The sequence below is a fragment of the Scyliorhinus canicula genome, chromosome 1 (assembly GCF_902713615.1).
Source record: "Scyliorhinus canicula chromosome 1, sScyCan1.1, whole genome shotgun sequence".
Lineage (NCBI taxonomy): Eukaryota > Metazoa > Chordata > Chondrichthyes > Carcharhiniformes > Scyliorhinidae > Scyliorhinus > Scyliorhinus canicula.
This window is the reverse complement of record NC_052146.1, coordinates 103,933,594-103,953,949: the sequence shown is the minus strand read 5'-3', so window position 1 is coordinate 103,953,949 and position 20,356 is coordinate 103,933,594. Positions and strand designations below refer to the sequence as shown.

The 20,356-nt window shown below is 47.0% G+C and overlaps 1 protein-coding gene across 1 annotated transcript in view; it reads left to right on the top strand.

The window, feature by feature from the left end:
• Positions 1 to 20,356, top strand: part of tmem30b (transmembrane protein 30B) — a 54,993-nt gene that overhangs the window by 19,541 nt on the left and 15,096 nt on the right. The window contains exons 2-3 of the mRNA XM_038796757.1: positions 4,757 to 4,864; positions 18,235 to 18,342. Coding sequence (XP_038652685.1) covers positions 4,757 to 4,864; positions 18,235 to 18,342 — 216 coding nt within the window. The remainder of the gene's footprint in view (positions 1 to 4,756; positions 4,865 to 18,234; positions 18,343 to 20,356) is intronic.

Genomic DNA, 20,356 nt, shown 5'->3' with positions numbered 1-20,356 from the left:
AGGCTACTGGTGCCCAGGATGATGTGTCACCTTGTTGAAGAAACACCGCACCGATGCCATCCTGACTCGCATCTATGGATATCTTTGTCTCCCGGTCCGGGTCGAAGAATGCCAGGACTGGTGCAGTGGTGAGCTTGGCTTTCAGCCACTCTGTCTGGTGTGCCGCCTTCCACGCAAAGGCAGTTGACATTTTCACCAGGTGCGTCGGGCCGTGGTTTATGTGGCCATGTTTGGAATGACCTTGCCCAGAAAATTAACCATACCCAAGAAGCGCAGATCCGCCTTTTTGTCCTCAGGGCCCTTCATCGCCTCGATGGCCTTGATTTTGGCTGTGTCCGAACGCACACCATGCTGTGAGATCTGGTCGCCTAGGAACTTGACCATCGATGTGCCAAAACAACATTTGGACCTGTTTAACTTTAGGTGTTGGCATGTACATGGCGGAATACCTTCTGGAGACGGGACACACGTTCTTCAGGGGTCGTGGACCATGTGATGATCTCATCCACGTACACACGAACCCCTTCAATGCCGTCCATCATCTGCTCCATGATGTGATGGAATATCTCCGATGGCGAGATGATGCCAAATGGCATTCGGTTGTAGTAAAATCTGCCAAAAGGCGTGTTGAAGGTGCAGAAGCTGCTGGACTCTTCCGGCTGGATTTACCAAAATCCCTGTGATGCATCCAATTTGGTGAAGAAGCGCGAGTGTGCCATCTCTCTTATGAGTTCCTCCCACTTCGGGATGGAGTAGTGTTCCCGCATAATATTCTTATTGAGATCCTTGGGATCAATGCAGATGCACAGGTCCCTCGAAGGCTTCTTTACACACGCCATCGAGCTAACCCAGTCAGTTGGTAGACGGTTCGGTGACCTTGGATATGATGCCTTTTTGCTGAAGATCCTTGAGCTGTGTCTTCAGGCGCTTTCTAAGTGGAGCAGGGATTCATCGTGGTGCGTGGACCACTGGCTTGGCATCAGGTCGTAGCAGAATCTTGTATCGATACGGCAGCGTGCCTATCCCGTTGAACACATCTGGATACTGGGCGAGGATGTTGTTGATGCCAGCCTGAAAATTCACATGGGAGGATGTTGTGGTGTAAACCTTTTGAATGAGGTTCAGCTGCTTGCAGGCATGCGCACCCAATAGGGATGCCCTGTCCAGCTTAACAATTTCAAAGCGTGACCATACTTGTATGTGTCGGTTGGATACGTGCAGATGGCAGGATCCCAGTGCCGTGATGGCATTCCCGTTGTAATCCAGGAGCTTGCAGGCAGCTGGAAGGACCATGGGGGGGGGGGGGGGGGGGGCTTCTTAATGAGTCTGAAGTCTGCCTGTGAGAGGAGGTTGGCAGAGGCACCTTTTGTCCAGCTTGAACTGGATGGGGCAGTGGTTGACCTTCATCACTGCTCGCCATTCGTCGTTGGAATCCACAGCTAGGATGGATTGGACTTGCGATGTGTCTGGTGTGACATATCAGACGTTGTAATAATGCCAACACGGTAGGCGTTGTCCAGGCATTCATCATCTGGATCCGTTGCACTGCCAGGATAATAATCCTGGAGGCGTTGTTGCACACTCCAGATGCGCCATCGTCTGAATTGGATCTGCACAGGGCTGCATAGTGGCCTGGCTTCCCACAGTTTAAACAGAGTCTGCCTCTTGTAGGGCAGTGTTTCTTTAAATGGGCAGTGCCACAGTTCAGCCACATCATGACCTCGGCGTCCTGATGCTCATTGCATCGTTGCACAGGCGCAGTGCGGTTCTCAGACGTCTGCACCGGCGCAGTGCGGGTTTCTGCCGCTTCGTTATCCCGTTCGCATCGCGCATGTGTAGGGCCCCCGCATAGAGTGCGTGGAATGGCCGCTTTCGTCAATGTTGAGGCGCTGCATCCGGGAGATGACCTGCACACTCTCCGCTTCGTGGGAGGCTAGTCTATCATTTTCTGCCGTTTTTGTACTGGGTATAGCGATTTTAGCGTGCTCATGCACTGTGCATGTTTATGCTTGATCTTCAGTAACTGCTCTCTCAGACGATCAGAGTGAACTCCAAAAACAATTTGGTCTCTGATCATGAGTCAGTGATATCACCGAAGTTGCAGGATTGCGCTAGCAGTCTACGGTTAGTTAAATATGAGGTGAAGGATTTGTCTTTACCTTGCAATCACTGTTTGAATATGTAGCGCTCGAAGATTTTATTGGGTGTCCACGTCACAGTGGCTGTCAAACTTGTCCAGGATGGTCTGAAACTTTGTCTTGTACTGGTCTTCGGCGAAGTGAAAGAAGCTGAATATTTCCAAGGTGTGATCACACGCTGTGGTGAAGAAAAGAGCTATCTTCTGTGCATCAGGCGCACCATTGAGGTCTGATGCTTCGATGTAAAGCTGAAATTTCTGCTTGAATGTCGCCAGTTGGCACTGAGATTGCCGGAGGTCCTGAGCTGGTGAGGAGCCTGAATCTTTTCCATTGTGCCGGTATGCAGTTGCTGGTCGTCACGCATCTTGCTGAGTTGAACTGACTAGATTGTACAGACTCCTTTTATAGTGAGATACCACCCCCAAGTGTCCTGACTGCTCATTGGTCGTGTCCTATTTTATGTTCATTAGCTGCATGTTTGCATATCATGAAAGTTCTGACAAGAGATTGGATAAACTAGGGTTGTTTTCCTTGGAGCAGAGACGGCTGAGGGGGGACATGATTGAGGTGTGTAAAATTATGTAAGGGCATAGATAGAGTAGAGAGGAAGAAACGTTCTGCTTGGTGAAGGAATCAATAACAAGGGAGTATAGCTTTAAAGTAAGGGGCAGGAGGTTGAGGGAGGATTTGAGGAAAAACCTTTGCACCCATAGAGTGGTGGGAGTCTAGAACTCACTTCCTGAAAGGGTGATGGAAAGCTAGTCATTCAAATTAACAAATGACACAAAGGTAGACTGAATTGTAAAGCAGTGTAGCGGGGAACATAAAATTAGAGATATTGATTGAATGGGTAAACTGTGGCAAAAGTGAGTTCACCATTTGGCATGTCCTCTTCAGTGGTGAAAAGCTGGAAACAATGAAGGTCCAAAGAGGCCTGAGGATCTACATTGTCTTTCTTGGTATATCAAAAATTTTGGCTCAAATGTAGCAAATTATCAAAGATTTTACGAATGATCTGAAAATTTGTTGTTTGGTTAGTAGTGAAGAAGTCAGCTATAGACTGCAAGAAGATCTAAACTGATTGGTCAGGTAGTCAAAAAAATGACATAGCATTCAATCCTGGGAAATATGAGGTCAAACATTTGGGGAAGATGAAGCAAACAAGGGAGTACACAATAAATGTTAGGATATTGCAAAATCTAGAGGAACCTTGGAGTGTGCGCACAGAGATTGTGCAGGATATGTTGAGATGGCTAAAGAGGCATACAGGATAGTTCCCTTTATTAGCTGAGGCATAGAATATAAGAGTTGGGAGGTTTAAAGCACTAATTAGGCCAACATCCTCCATATTGCAGAATTGGCCACACTTGGTCAGCTCCGCTGGGCAGGCCACATTTGTCTTCATGCCTGACCCAAGACTGCTGAAACCAGCACTGTGCTCGGAACTTCAACACAGTAAATGAGACCCAAGAGTGCAGAGGAAGCACTTAAAGGACCTCTCAAAGCCTCAAAAAAATGTGATATCCTCACCGATGTCTGGGAATCCCTGGCCCAAGACTGCCCAAGGTGGAGGAAAATCATCCGGGAAGGAGCTAAACTGGATGGAGCTGAAGCTTCATCGTTGAGAGCAAGCTGAAGTCAAGCAGCAACAGTGAAAGGAGTGCGTGGAAACCTGGGCAGGGCATGCCACCTACCCGCTCCTCCAACCACTATCTGCCTCACAGAGACTGTAGATCACGCATTGGAATCGTCAGTCACCTGAGGACTCCTTTTTAGTGGGGAAGCAAGTCATCCTCGACTCCCGAGGGACTGCCTAGAAAGCACGTACAGTTATGGTCACCATACTGCAGGAAGAATGTGTTCACACCAGAGAGGATGCAAAGAAGATTTATGAGGGTGTTGGCAGGACTGAAGAATTTTAGTTACGAAGAAAGATTGGATAGACTGGCATTACTTTCCTTATAATAGTGCAGGCTGAAGGGAAATTTAATTGGTGTATATAAAATTGACGTGCTTAGATGGGATGAATAGAATGCACCAAATCATTTGAGGTAAGAGGTCCATAATTAGGAAACCAGGTGGGAAAAATCCCGTCACTGTCTCGAGTGTCTGTGTTTAACTGTTACCGTACCAGCCTCCCCAAACAGGCGCCGGAATGTGGCGACTAGGGGCTTTTCACAGTAACTTCATTTGAAGCGTACTTGTGACAATAAGCGATTTTCATTTTCATTCATTTTCATTTCACATGTCTCTTTGACATTACATCACTGTGCAAGTTGTATCAAGACTGAGGGTCTTCAATGCAGCTATTGAAGGCTCCGAATGGGAAAATGTTGGAATTACCCGTACTAAAGGGACCAGAAGATACGTTCTTATAAGAGACCACAAAAATGACAGCTCACTTGAGAATTGCACATGCATGAAGGAGGAAGGAAGCTCCTTCATATGCACAAATGATAGACTAAACTAAAGCTGGACTCTTGATGCCGAGTCGAACATTTTTCCTTAATTCTGAGAGCCAAATCTGATTCAACTTGCAATAAGTAGCCAGGTTTGGCATAGATTGTTTTTTCAAATATCTGGTCTAAATGTTTTACACGAGAATGTTTTTTTCCCAGCTTGACTATACAGGCAACAGTCCGAACAGTTTGTGTCACCGGTGCACCAAGAACGATACCAAGGACTGCAAGTGCACAATACATTTCAAGGTGAACAAGACGTTGCCGGTAAGAACAGTAGGAGTTCCACCCAAATAGTTGAATATTTGGTTCAGATTTAAACACAATACCTTTTTTTTTCATTTTATTGTTTTTTTGACGTAGCTCTAAATTTGTAGTATTAGCAAGTCAATAAAATGGGAACTGTCTATGTGAAACCAGTGTATATTATCAAAATAAACCCATTATTGCAACTAGGAATGTTGAAGTACAGATCCTGAGTGTTATGCCCAGCAGCAACTTGGAAATCATATATAATATGACTATTCGGGAGCTAATGTGCATTAAAGATCCCAATAAGAATTTTTTTTGGAAAATACTTTTATTCGGTTTTCAACATTTTATACATAAAACAAAAAAACACAAAATAAAAAGAATAACAGAGGAATCCTCCCCCACTCTACCAACCAACCCACTTGTACTCAAAGAACAACGCCACCCACATCCAGCAGCTGACAGTAACCGACTCTTTAAAATGAAGACTAAGTAGATCCCATCTCTTATAGAGCCCCTCAGTCACTACCGCCACCCTCAAGATGAACTTCACCGTCTCAAGTTACAGGAATTCCATTAAATCCCCCCGCCATGCCGAGGCACAGGGCAGAGAAGCTGACCTCGACCCCAACAGGACCCGCCTGCGAAGCGAAGGCTAAAACATCTGCCCCCTGCTCCCGTCGTCAGCTCTGGCAGGTTGGACACCCCAATATGGCCCCCCAGGGGATTGGGTTTCAAGTCCAAGTGCAGGATCCTGACATGGTGCTGAAAAAACCTCCAAAATTTCTCCAACTTCAGGCAGGACCGGAATATATGTACATGGTTGGCTGGCGCTCTCCCACATCACTCGCAGGTGTCCTCCACGCCCTCAAACAACCGGCTCATCCTTGGCCTCGTCAGGGGCCTGTGCTCCACCATTAACTGTATTAACCCCAGTTTCGCACATGAAATTGAGGCATTCACCCTCCGCAACACGTCACACCACAACCTCTCCTCCAGCGCCACCCCCAGCTTCTCCTCCCACTTGGCCTTCACCCCCTCCAACAATAGTTCTTCCATAAATCGCCACGGTGACGCCCCCTCCTACCCCATCACCGACAGCACCCCTCCAACAACGAGGAGGGCAGTGTCACCGTAGAAGTGGCAAAAACATGCCTTGCAAAATTCCGCACCTGCATACACCTAAAGGACACCCCCCCACCGAGGAATCCCAAACATCTCCATCAACTCCACCAAACTCTCAAACTGCCTTCCAAGAATAAGTCCTTCATTTGCACCACTCCTCGCTCCTCCCATCCCCGAAACCTAGCATACAGCGTCGCCAACTCAAACACATGATTCTCTTGGCTCGGCATCAGCCTCAACCCCTCCCCTAAGCTAAACTATTGCCAAACTTGGCTCCATATCTTCAGTGTGGCCACCACCACCGGACTACCTGAATATTTCCCCAGGGCAAATTGAAGCGACACCATTGCCAACGCCCACAACCCCGACAAGAGCCTGCCTCCATCCTCACTCGCATTGCCTCCGGCTCCCTAGAGGCATTCGCCGTCCAATAATAATACAGTAGATTCCCAACTCACCCTCTCTGAAGCAAAGTCTTCCAAACCCTCACTACGTACCTGCCCAGACAAATGACAAAATCGACTCTTCCATCCCCATAAAAAACACTTTCATCAAGAAGACTGGTAAACACTGGAATAAAATCAAAAACCATGGCCAAACATTCATCTTTACAGGGGTGACACGGTGGTGGAGGTTAGCACTGCTGCCTCACAGCGCTGCATACCTGGGTTCGATCCCAGCCCTGGGTCACTGTCCGTGTGGAGTTTGCACATTCTCCCCGTGTCTGTGTGGGTCTCATCCTCACAACCCAAAATGTGCAGGGTAGATGGATTGGCCACGCTAAATTGCCCCTTAATTGGGAAAAATTTTATACAAGTGGGTACTTCAAATTTGCCAAAAAAAAACAGGTTAATCTTTATTGTCTGCACCTGGCCTGGCAGTGATGGGGGGGAGGCTGTCCCACCTCAACAAACCCACCTTGACCCTACCCACCAGACTCCTAAAATTCAATTTACTGAGCGGGCCAAATCCCGAGCCACCTGCACCTTCGGATACCTGAAGTGAGTAGTCGCCACACAAAACAGCAATCCCCCACCCCCAAGCCAGATTCAATCCCTGGTGGGGGACCAGAAAGTACTTGCTGGTCTCCAAATTCAATTTATATCCCGAAAAAGCCTCAAATCGCTTAAGCAGCCCCATTATATCCCCCACCATGGGAACCGAGTTGGAAATGTACGACAAAAAAACCATCAGAATACATGGACACCTATGCTCCACCCCTCCTTCACTCATATGACCTCCTCAGCACAATGGTCAAGGGCTCTCACCAGCGCAAACAGAAGGGGGGACATGGGACACCCCTGCCTCATTCCTCTATGCAGCTGAAAATATCCCGACTTCACCTCATTTAAGAACATAAGAACTAGGAGCAGGCGTAGGCCATCCAGCCCCTCGAGCCTGCTCTGCCATTCAATGAGATCATGGCTGATCTTTTGTGGACTCAGCTCCACTTTCCAGCCCGAACACCATAGCCCTTTAATCCTTTATTCTTCAAAAGACTATCTATCTTTATCCTGAAAACATTTAATGAACGAGCCTCAACTGCTTCACTGGACAAGGAATTCCATAGATTCACAACCCTTTGGGTGAAGAAGTTCCTCCTAAACTCAGTCCTAAATCTACTTCCCCTTATTTTGAGGCTATTCCTCTTAGTTCTGCTTTCACCCGCCACTGGAAACAACCTGCCCGCATCTATCCTACTTATTCCCTTCATAATTTTATATGTTTCTATAAGATCCCCCCACATCCTTCTAACTTCCAACGAGTACAGTCCCAGTCTACTCAACCTCTCTTCGTAATCCAACCCGTTGAGCTCTGGGATTAACCTAGTGAATCTCCTCTGCACACCCTCCAGTGCCAGTACGTCCTTTCTCAGGTAAGGAGACCAAAACCAAACACAATACTCCAGGTGTGGCCGCACTAACACCTTATACAATTGCAGCATAACCTCCCTAGTCTTAAATTCCATTCCTCTAGTAATGAAGGGCAAAACTCCATTTGCCTTCTTAATCACCTGTTGCACCTGTAAACTAACTTTTTGCGACTCGTGCACTAGCACACCCAGGCCTCCCTGCACAGCAGCATGTTTTACTATTTTGTCATTTAAATAGTAATCCCTTTTGCTGTTATTCCGAACAAAAATGGATAACCTCACATTTGTCAGCATTGTATTCCATCAATCCAACCCTAGCCCATTCACTTAACCTATCCAAATCCCTCTGCAGACTTCCGGTATCCTGGACGTTTTGCTTTACCACTAATCTTAGTGTTTTCTGCAAACTTGGACACATTGCCTTTGGTCCCCAACTTCAAATCATCCATGTGAATTGTGAACAATTGTGGGCCCAACACGGATCCCTGAGGGACACCACTAGCTACTGATTGCCAACCAGAGAAACACCCATTAATCCGCACTCTTTGCTTTCTATTAATTAACTAATCCTCTGTCCATGCTACTACTTTACCCTTAATGCCATGCATCTTTATCTTATGCAGCAACCTTTTGTGTGGCACCTTGTCAAAAGCTTTCTGGAAATCCAGATATACCACATCCATTGGCTCCCCGTTATCTACTGCACTGGTAATGTCATCACAAAATTCCACTAAATTAGTTAGGCCTGACCTGCCCTTTATGAACCCATGCTGTGTCTGCCCAATGAGACAATTTCCATCCAGATGCCTCGCTATTTCTTCCTTGATGATAGATTCCAGCATCTTCCCTACTACCGAAGTTAAGCTAACTGGCCTATAATTACCCGCTTTCTGCGTACCTCCTTTTTTAAACAGTGGCGTCACGTTTGCTAATTTCCAATCGACCGGGACCACTCCAGAGTCGAGTGAATTTTGGTAAATTATCACTAGTGCATTTGCAATTTCCCTAGCCATCTCTTTTAGCATTGTGGGATGCATTCCACCAGGGCCAGGAGACTTATCTACCTTTGGCCCCATTAGCTTGCCCATCACTACCTCCTTAGTGATAACAATCATTTCAAGCTCCTCACCTCTCATAGCCTCATTTCCATCAGTCACTGGCATGTTATTTGTGTCTTCCACTGCGAAGACCGACCCAAAAAACCTGTTCAGTTCCTCAGCCATTTCCTCATCTCCCATTATTAAATCTCCCTTCTCATCCTCTAAAGGACCAATATTTACCTTAGCCACTCTTTTTCGTTTTATATATTTGTAGAAACTTTTACTATCTGTTTTATATTCTGAGCAAGTTTACTTTCATAATCTATCTTACTCTTCTTTATAGCTTTTTTAGCTTATAGCTTTAGAAATCTAAAGATTTCCCAGTCCTCTAGTCTCCCACTAATCTTTGCCACTCTGTATGCTTTTTCTTTCAATTTTATACTGTCCCTTATTTCCTTAGATATCCACGGTCGATTTTCCCTCTTTCGACCGTCCTTCCTTTTTGTTGGTATAAACCTTTGCTGAGTACTGTGAAAAATCGCTTGGAAGGTTCTCCACTGTTCCTCAACTGTTTCACCATAAAGTCTTTGCTCCCAGTCTACCTTAGCTAGCTCTTCTCTCATCCCATTGTAATCTCCTTTATTTAAGCACAAAACACTAATGTTTGATTTTTCCTTCTCACCCTCCATCTGTATTTTAAATTCCACCATATTGTGATCGCTCCTTCTGAGAGGATCCCTAACTATGAGATCATTAATCAATCCTGTCTCATTACACAGGACCAGATCTAGAACCACTTGTTCCTTCGTAGGTTCCATTACATACTGTTCTAGGAAACTATCGCGGATACATTCTATAAACTCCTCCTCAAGGCTGCCTTGACTGACCTGGTTAAACCAATCGACATGTAGATTAAAATCCCCCATGATAACTGCTGTACCATTTCTACATGCATCCGTTATTTCTTTGTTTATTGCCTGGCCCACCATAATGTTACTATTTGGTGGCCTATAGACTACTCCTATCAGTGACTTTTTCGCCTTACTATTCCTGATTTCCACCCAAATGGGTTCAACCTTATCCTCCATAGCACCGATGTCATCCCTTGCTATTGCCCGGATGTCATCCTTAAATAACAGAGCAACACCACCTCCCTTACCATCCACTCTGTCCTTCCATATAGTTTGATACCCTCGGATCTTTAACTCCCAGTCGGGACCATCCTTTAACCATGTTCCAGTAATGGCCACTAAATCATAGTCATTCACGATGATTTGTGCCGTCAACTCATTTACCTTATTCCGAATACTACGAGCATTCAGGTAAAGTACACTTTTATGTTGGCTTTTATACCTCTGTTTTGAATCTTAACACCTTGATCACTAACCTCTCCCAAGTTATTTTTCCTCTTAACTTTTCTCCTTATTTTCCTTGTCGTTGAACCCATATCTTCATGTAACAACCTGCCACGTCGCTTACCATTTATATTTTTACTTCCCATTTTATTCCTTTTAGTACTTGTGCGAACTTTCTCCTTTGGTTCCTTTTATACAACAATTTGACCCATGCCACAAACCCAGGCCCAAAATGCCATCTCCTGCTCTCTCCCCCCCCCCCCCCCCCCCCCCCCCCCCCCCCCCCCCCCCCCGATGGGGAGAGCACCACGTTTAACAAGCGCCACACGTTCGAGGACAACTGCCTACCCTTTACAAACCCTGTCTGATCCTCCCCCAACCACATGCGGAAGGCATTTCTCCAAGCTAAGTAGCAACACTTTGGCAGGAATCTTGGCATCCACATTCAACAGAGATATTTGCCGATACGACCCACACTCCACCAGGTCCTTATCCTTTTTTAACAACAGCGAAATAGATGCTTGGCCCATTGTCTCCGGAAGCGCTCCCCTAGCAACCGCGACCTCAAACATCTCCCCCAACAGTGGCGTCAGCCTATCCAAAAGCTCCCGGTGCTTTATCCACTTGCATCTTCTCTACTACCGTCCAAACCTCCTCAATCCCCACTGGCTCCTCCAACTCTGCCCTATCTTCCTCTCCCACTGTGGGACACTCCAGCCCTCCAAAAGCTCCCTCATATCCGGCTCATCCCCCGGGGGGCTCTGACCTATGCAATCTCTTCTAAAACTCCTCAAATGCCCTATTCACCTGCTCCAGTGTAGCTACCAGCTACCTCACCCCATCCCAAACCTGAACAATCTTCCAACGGAGTTCTCCCACCAGCAAGGGCCTGGCATTCTCCCTGTACTCGTATACCACACCTTTTGCCTGTCTCACCTGGCACCACCACTTTCCCTATAAACAAATGGTCAAACTACGTCTGCAGTTCCATCATTGGCCAAACGTTCCAGAGTGGGATTATCCGCATAATTCCAATCCACTTCCAAAATGTTGTTACCGCTCCTCTCGTACCTCCCTACCCACTTGCACCTTAAACGGGTTGATTTTGTCCCTTAACACCTCCTTCAGCACCTCCAATACCACCAACGGTGAGACCTCCCCATTCTTATTGAACCCCACATAATCATCAATCACCTTTGCCATCCTCACCCAAAAACTCAGATCCACAAGCAGCCCCACATCCAACCTCCAAGTCGGCCTCTGTACAGGCCCCTTCTCCAAGACCACATCTGACCTCCACGTCGGCCTCGGTACAGGCCCCTTCTCCAAGACCACATCCGACCTCCACGTCGGCCTCTGTACAGGCCCCTTCTCCAAGACCACATCCGACCTCCACGTCGGCCTCTGTACAGGCCCCTTCTCCAAGACCACATCTGACCTCCACGTCGGCCTCGGTACAGGCCCCTTCTCCAAGACCACATCCGACCTCCACGTCGGCCTCTGTACAGGCCCCTTCTCCAAGACCACATCCGACCTCCACGTCGGCCTCGGTACAGGCCCCTTCTCCAAGACCACATCCGACTTCAACGTCGGCCTCTATGCAGGCATCTTCTCCAAAACCACATCCACCAAGTGTAGAGCATGATCTGAAATAACAATCACCAAGCATTCCGCTTTCCTCGCCCCCAACAACAACGACCTCCCCATAAGAAAGAAATCAATCCTCGTCTATTCAGTATGCACTGGCATCTCTGCCCCTGGATGCAAGGACCCCCACGGAGCAGCACTACCTCTTCCCCCCCCCCCCCCCCCCCATCTCCTTCATAAATGCTGCCAAAACCCTTGAGTCCCCACCCCTCAACGAGCGTGGCTTAGAGCATTCCATATTTGGATGCAGGACTGTGTTTAAATTCCTCCACTCCCTAAAATTAACAGATGTGTGTCCAGGCTCTGGATGCCCACCAGTATCCTTATCATAAACCCTACCCTACATCATCCCAATTCAGGAAATACACGCCAACCAACACCACCAACCTCCCCTCCAAAGTGCTCATTACTATAATGCACCAGCCACCACCTTCTCCATCTGAAAACTAACTCTCTTATCCACCAGTACCGCTATCTCCCATGCCCAGCTGTCAAAACCCGAGTGAAACACCTGACTCACCCAACCCTTCCAAAGACGGACTGGGTGTCTCTCAACACCCCCCCCCCCCCCCCCCTTCTATCCACCATTACCATCCCGCTGGAACGCCAACTTCTTGAGCTCTCTCAAAATGCCCCCTGGCCCCGCCCCACAAATGAGACTGAGGCCTGCCCCTAGTCATCGTCAAGCAATTACCTCTCCTCCACCATCCCCCCTCCCCCTCCTCAGAAACTAACCAACCACTTCCTCTCAAAACCACTTGTCACTGCATACTCTCCATCCAACCACGATTCACACTTCCCAGGCTTAAGTTGGCTAGTGAAGTTGCCCCCAACATAGCCCCCTTCCCCCACATAACGAACACAAAAACCAACAAAGAAAACCACCTCCAACACCCAGTCCTTCTAAACATACAAACATGCTAAACACCAAACCAAGGGGGGAAAACCCCAACCTATTATCCCACCACCCCCAAACCATCCCCTCCCAACCACAACATAAGAAATCAAAGTCCAAACTCCGTTCAGTCCCAGCCCTTCAGCACTCATGAACGCCTCCACCTCCTCCGCTGCATAAAACAAATGATCCTTGGAGTTGTAGTTAACTCTCAACTTCACAAAGTAGACCACCCCAAACCGCATGTCACTCTTATAAAGTGCTGCCTTCCCTCTGTTAAAGGCCGCCCACCTTCCCAGCTCCACCGTGACGTCCTGGTATATACGAATATCACTGCCTTCCCACCTCACCTCCTGATTCTGCTTGGTCCATCTCAAGAACTTCTCCTTCATCTGATAGCTGTGAAAACAGATCATCACCACTCTTGGTGGATCATTCACCTTTGGCTTCAGCCAGAGTGACCGATTAGCTCGGTTTTTTTTTCCCCCCATCAATTTGGCAAATATCCCTAAAAAGTATTCCATCTGCCTCGGACCCTCCAGCTCCTCAGGCAATCCACAATCTGAAGATTCTGCTGCAATGACCTGTTCTTCAGGTCCTCCACTTCGGCTCCCAGATCTTTACTTTCCTTGACCTTCCGCAGCTCCTCCACCATCGAGACGAGCTGCCCGCTGTGCCATGACAATGCCTCTTATACCCCCTCCAACACCACTCCTTGCACCCACACCATCTCTGACGTGTTCCCAAGAGCCTCCTTTAACGGGGCCAGCGTATCCTCCACTAGTTGTTTGAGTGTTCCCATCATCTCCTTCCCATGACGCTCAAAATTCTTGGCAAATTGCCGCTCAAACTCCACCACCATCACCTCAACCAGCGTGTCCACCATAATGGGTGCAGCCCACCCGGCGAGCTTGCTCCCGCCATCTTTTCTCCCACGACTTGCACCAAACTCAGGCACACACACGGACTAGCGTCACTTCCCTTCGTGCCGTATTCTTTCGTTGAGATTTTGACATCCTGTAATTCCCACAACTTTACTGAAGACAACTCATATAAAAGATCCCCCCAAAACTGGGTGTAAAGGGCCAAAAAACGAGAATTCTAGCGAAGCCACCCAACATGAGACCTCCACCTAAATGTCGCCACCGGAAGTCCATCCAAGAAAAATTTCAAGATGTCCCTTGGGTTGAACTTCTAAAAGCCATTTTGGTGAAGAAGGATTCCAGAAGTCGATCTTTATTCAGTTTAGATGTATTCATAAAATGTACACTACTCACCACCCCAGTGTCAGTAAGTGTATCTTCATATGAGCTCAAATAATGAATGCCTTTCCCCCTGTTTATTTCTTTCCTTCATTAATATAACAAACAGCCTAGTCCTGAGTTAGCTGAACGAAACTGGGTGGACATTAGAGATGATGCTATTAGATTCTATGCTTTGGAAAAATTAGGCAAGATCAAAAGCAGGGTGACTTCCATCTTGGGTAAAGATGAGATTTGGCTCACTTGTGATGTTTTCACTCACTTCTCAACTATCAAATGAAACAGTACAAATATATTTTAAGTAGTACCATAATGGTAATGTTACTGAACTAGTAATCCATCTAATGCCTTGGGGACATGGGTTCAAATACCACTCTGGATTTAAATTCAGTTAATAAAATCTGAAATCATTATTACCATAGTCCTTGTGGTAGCATGGCTTGCAGTCTCTACCTGCTGTGCAAGTGTGCATGGGTTCTCATAGAATCCCAACAGTGCAGAAGGGAGGCCACTCGGTCCAATGAGTCTGCGCTGACCCTCCAGAAGAGCACTCCACCTAGGCCCAATCCTCTGCCCCATCCTGCAACCTAACCTACACATCTTTGGACAATAGAGAGCAATTTAACAGAGCCAATCCACGTAACCTACACATCATTCGGACTGTGGGAGGAAACTAGAGCACACAGACACAAGGCAAACATGCAAGCTCCAAACAGGCAGTTACCCAAAGTCAGAATCAAACTCAGGTCCCTGGCTCTGTGAGGCAGCAGTGCTAACCACCCGACCACCGTGCCACACAATATAAAGCTTGCTAGTTTCAGTAATGATGACCACAAAACTATCATCCATTATTGAAAAAACCTATCTGCTTCACTAATGTACTTTTAGGGAAGGAAATCTGCCATCCTTGCCTGGTCTGGCTTACATGTGACTCCAGACCCATTGTAACGTGGCTGATTCTGAACCCCCTCTGAAAAGGCCGAGCAGGCCACTCACTTCAGGCAACAAATGTTGGACTTACCAGTGGCACTGGCATGTCATGGCAGAGTAAAGAAAAAATTAATTCTCCAAAAGGAAATTGGATAAATACTTAAAGGAAGAAATTAGATACAGGGAGAGAACCATGGGGAGGGACCAACTGGATTGCTGTACGAAAGGGCTGGTGCAGACTCGGTGGGCTGAGTGGCCCTCCCTTTCTGTTACTCTGTTCTATGATTCTCTGTTGAGTTTCACTAATTAGGAACAATGAACTGGCTGAGATATCCGAGCTGGTTTCGACCTTTAGGACTATAGCCTAGTTATAGGATGTTGGTCAGAAGAGAAAATTAAGATGGAAAGATTAATTATCTTATTTTTAACATTTCGCAAAACTACCATTCTGCAGTTCACCTCCCTCACACCATTCAAATTGGGGGATTTTGCATCATATTCCTCTTCGCCCTTTTTAAAAAATAAATTTAGAGTATCCAATTCATTTTTTCCAATTAAGGGGCAATTTAGCACGGCCAATTCGCCTACCCTGCACATCTTTGGGTTGTGGGGACGAAACCCACGCAAAAACAGGGAGAATGTGCAAACTCCACATGGACAGTGATCCAGAGCCGGGATTGAACCTGGGACCTTGGCGCCGTGAGGCTGCAGTGCTAACCACTGCACCACCGTGCTGCCTCCTTTCGCCCCTTCAATGATGCAATGAAGTGTGGAATTGATATATTAAAAGAAACTGTAACTATCAAATACATCAATATTTCTTTTAACACTGTTGTACTGGGTCAATTAGATTTTGCACTTCCAGTCCGGAATCCTGGATTGCAATCCACCCCAGATCACTGGAGAAAGGCTCCTCTTCTTCTCGTTGCAATATTGCTGAATGAAGTGAGTTTGAGATGTCTGGACACTTCTCATGTTGGGGGACGAGTCCACAAAATGAGGGTCCATAATCTGGCAGTCCTGAATTAGAGGGGCTATGGCGCGGGACTGGTTTAGCACAGTGGGCTAAACAGCTGACTTTTAATGCAGAACAAGGCAGCAGTGTGGGTTCAATTCCCGTACCAGCCTCCCCAAACAGGAGCCGGAATGTGGTGACCAGGGGCTTTACACAGTAATGTCATTGAAGCCTACTTGTGATAATAAGCTATTATTATTATTATTATTATTATTATGTGTATAAGAAAAGGCCATTTTATACACTGGTCTGAGAAGTTGCGACTTAGGAAATTTGGAGCATTGATTTTTTCCATGGTTTCTATATCAAGGTCTCTGGTAACAATCAGTTATACTAATGTTGCTCGTTATGCTTTCCCTTAATTTGCTCTGTTTTAATTACCTTTGCTCAAGAGTCGGCAGGTATCTTTCTGATACCACCACAGGGTTCAAAGCCAAGTACTGATCAATGACTCAATATACCAGTTAGTAAGTTTGAAATCAATACACATTTATTTACACACACAGTCAGTTATTACTCATGCATAAACTCTACTCGCTAAACTACAACTACTACTAAAAGCCTGTACTTAGCTTCGAGTGGCCCACTCAGTCAGAGGAACAATGGCCGTTGTCCGGTTCTGATACTGCTGGCTTAGAACTAATACGGAATAGTAGCGAGGAGCGTCTATCTCGTAGCGTGCATTGACCTTAGACTTACTTGGCTGGTGCTTGGCGGCCTCTCGTCGCTGAGAGCCAAATGCCAAGGTGAAGATGGAGATGAGTCAGGGTAAGAGAAGAGAGAGAACTGACCTTGGGGACTCTGTTTTATAGTTCCCTGGGGTTTCGCGCCCTTCTGGGTGGACCCCAGACTTGGTCCCAATTAATTGGACCATGTCCCAATCGTTCGTATTGATTTTCTCCAATACCGGAGTTGTTCCCTGACCGTTGGCCTGCCTTTGTTTTAGCTCCCACTGGTGCCAGGGAGTCTGTCCTGGTCTTGGTTGTTTCAGTGTTTCATTTTTGTCCCCGGAGATGGCTCATTAATATGCTAATGGCTATTGGTTTCAGTTCTGTCTGGGTTCTGCAAATCTTAATACACAGGAAACCTTGCACCTGCTTGTTTTGTCTAGTGTTGTCCGTTTTTCCCTGCACTCTTTGCAGGTATCCATTTTGGAATCGGGACGTGACCACCCCAGGTGGCTACACTAATGAGGACCTCCAGTCCTGATTTCCAAAAGACAATGTCAGTCAGACAAGAAAGATAGTTAAATAAATGTTCACGTCGATATAATTCCATCACCCTTGTATTGTCACATCCATAACACTGTACAAAGTATGTAATATGTTCAGCCTGAGATGGATATTGGTGATGATCTGGCAGACCAGATCCAACGGGTGGGATCCTCCAGCCTCTCAGCCATGTGATTCCCTGCTTCCACTACTGTCGATGTGATTTCCCATTGAAGCCACCCCATGCCGCTGGGAAACCCAAGGGGTGCACTACCGGTGGGACCAGAGAATCCCGCCGCCAGGCAATGGTAGGAGAATTCCGGCCAATAGCTCCATTTTGAAAGCCAATTATAGATAGAACATCTGCTGTGGGAGTACCTGGGCACACTACAAACTAGCATGGGGTGATATTCTACCCTTGATGATAATCATTATCATCAAATTGGGGGATTTATTATTGATTCATCATCAATGAGGCTATAGCATCCATTAAGTCATCCAACAGTTAGAAGAAGGTTCACTATACCCATTCCTGGGATGAAAGGCTTACTCTGTGAAGGAAGGTTGGGCCTACGCCCACACAACTTTAGAAGAATGCGCGGTGATCTTATTGAAAATTGTACGCTCCTGATGGGACTTGGCACGGTAGATATCGGTATGATGTTTCCACTTGTGGAGACTAGAACGAGGGGGACACAGTTTAAGAACAAGACGTCTTCCTTTTAAGATGGGAACGAGAAGAATCTTTTTCTGAGGGCCTGTCGAATTCTCTTCCCAGATAGCAATGGAGGCTGGGTCATTGAATTTTATCAAGGCTGAGTCAGATAGATTTTTGACAGTGTTACGTGGGACAGAGAGAAAAGTGGGGTTCCAATCACAACTAAATAAGCCACGATCGGATCAAATGTAGAACTGGCTCAAAAGGGCCGTATGGCCTAATCCTGCTGCTGAGACATGTGTTCCAACTGAGGAAGGTTTGTGTAAGAGTTGTCACTGAATCTAACAAATGGAGTATATTGTGTTTCTGTTTAGGGCCCTGTTTTTATGTACTATGAATTATCGAACTTCTATCAGAATCATAGGAAATATGGAGTCTCGCGAGATGATGATCAGCTGAATGGAGATTTGGACTATTTAACGGTAAGAGTTGAAATCCAACCTGATAAATGGTTGTCGTGATTCAAAGCCAGACCCACGCAAGTGTTGCTAAAACAGAATTTTTTTTAAATGCAAATACTGGAAATGCAGGACAGATCAGTCAGCATCCATAAAGAGAAAAAAACAATTATAATGGATAGGATTCGGGGGTTGGGGAGAGATCAGGGGTTTCCAGGATGAGGGGTCGCAGCTGGTGTGGGTGGTACCAAAGCCTGCTGCCTGTGTCGTTTAAAAGCTTATAGAGGGCTGTCTTAATTGATATCTGTGACATGGGGGTATGGGTGGCTGCAGACCACATGGGGCGTGGTGTAGAGTGTAATGAAAGTCTAGGAGGCAGGCTGAATGGGCTGGGTGGATGAAACCCTGAAAAAGAAGGCAACACTGTGCCCAGCTGGGTGGGGGCTGCTGCGTGTGGCAAAAACTCTGGAATGGCTGTCCAGGAATCTGAAATGTAGAGGCATGACGGCAATGATGCAGTCTGAGAGGGAAGGCTGCCCATTAGCTTTGCCTATCCCTGAAGCAGAAAACAATTGTGCCCTCAAACATTCCTGAGATTCATGCTCATCAAACTAATTGGCCATCAATGTCAGCTGCCCGCAGTCTCAAAGTCCAGGGCATCTGGTATGGAGAGGGAGGAGGACCTCCTGAGCCTAGCGGAACTTGCCATTAACAGGTTCAGGCAGTGGGCAACCAAGGGAGTCATCCAACCTGACTGTCGGCCCCTTTTCTGCAGCTTCATTCACAGCCAGGTGTCCCTGGAGAGGGAACATGTGGTGTCCACAGGCACAATTGAGGCCTTGCGTGTCTGGTGGGCACTGTAGGTCCTGTGGTGCTTTATTGGCCCTCTAAAATCACCTTTTGGTTTGGTTTAAGGTTTTTTTAAAAGTTTAATTTGTTCTTTGCTTTTGTTTAGGGCAGTGCCCCTCTAAGTAGCAGCCCCTGTTGATTTGTTCCTCAGTTTGTTGATTTAGTTCAATTAGTTAGAACGCAAAATAGTTCAAAGTCCAGGAATGGGAAGAATACTGAGGGTTCAAGATTAAAATATTGGGTATACAGGACCGAGAGGCACTGGGCTTGCTTATGTGCTCGTTTGGATCCATTATCCCCCAAGGTGGACATCATTGTCCAGTTGACCCTGCCCATTAGGAAATACGAGCATAAGTATCTCCTGTCAGACCCACCAGTGATATAGAGAATAAGTGACGGGAGAACCAGTTGGGAGGCAAAAGGTGACTCTGACTGGGTGAGGGCATATGCCCAAGTCAGTCATGCAATGGGGATGGGAAGGCACCTGAACTGTGAGTGATGGTAGCCGCCGGGTACGGTGTGTGTGCATGTGCGTGCGTGCGCCTGCATGGTGGCACCAGGGATGACCCCACAGGCCCAGGGCGACAAAGGCACAGAGGGTGTGTCAGACCCAAGTACCCTTCATGAAATATCAGACAACATGTGGTGCAGGAGACTCCACCTCATCATAGAGACTGTTCGGTACCTGTGGCGCAAGCTTGCTGACTTGGATGCCACATGGTGGTGGAGGACACCCACTCCCTGTGGCTGTGAAGGTCATGGGCAGTCCTCCATGTTTATGCAACGGGATCATTCCAGGGCTCCACGGGTCACCTGTGTGGCTTCTCGCAGGCATTCGTCCATCAGTTCATTGTGAGATCACGGATGCACTCTATGCAAGGCTGTGGACTTTATTCATTTCAACCTGGACCAGGCCCAGCAAGACGAGAGGGCTACAGGAATTGGCACCATAGCTGGTCTGCCACAGATGCAAGTGGAAATCATAGAATTTACAGAAGGAGGCCATTTGGCCCATCAAATCTGCACTGGCTCTTGGAAAGAGCATCCTACATAAGCCCACGCCTCCACCCTATCCCCGTAACTCAAAAACCCCACCTAACCTTTTTGGAAAATAAGGGCAATTTATCATGATCAATCCACCTAACCTGCACGTCTTTGGACTGTGGGAGGAAACCGGAGCATTCGGTGA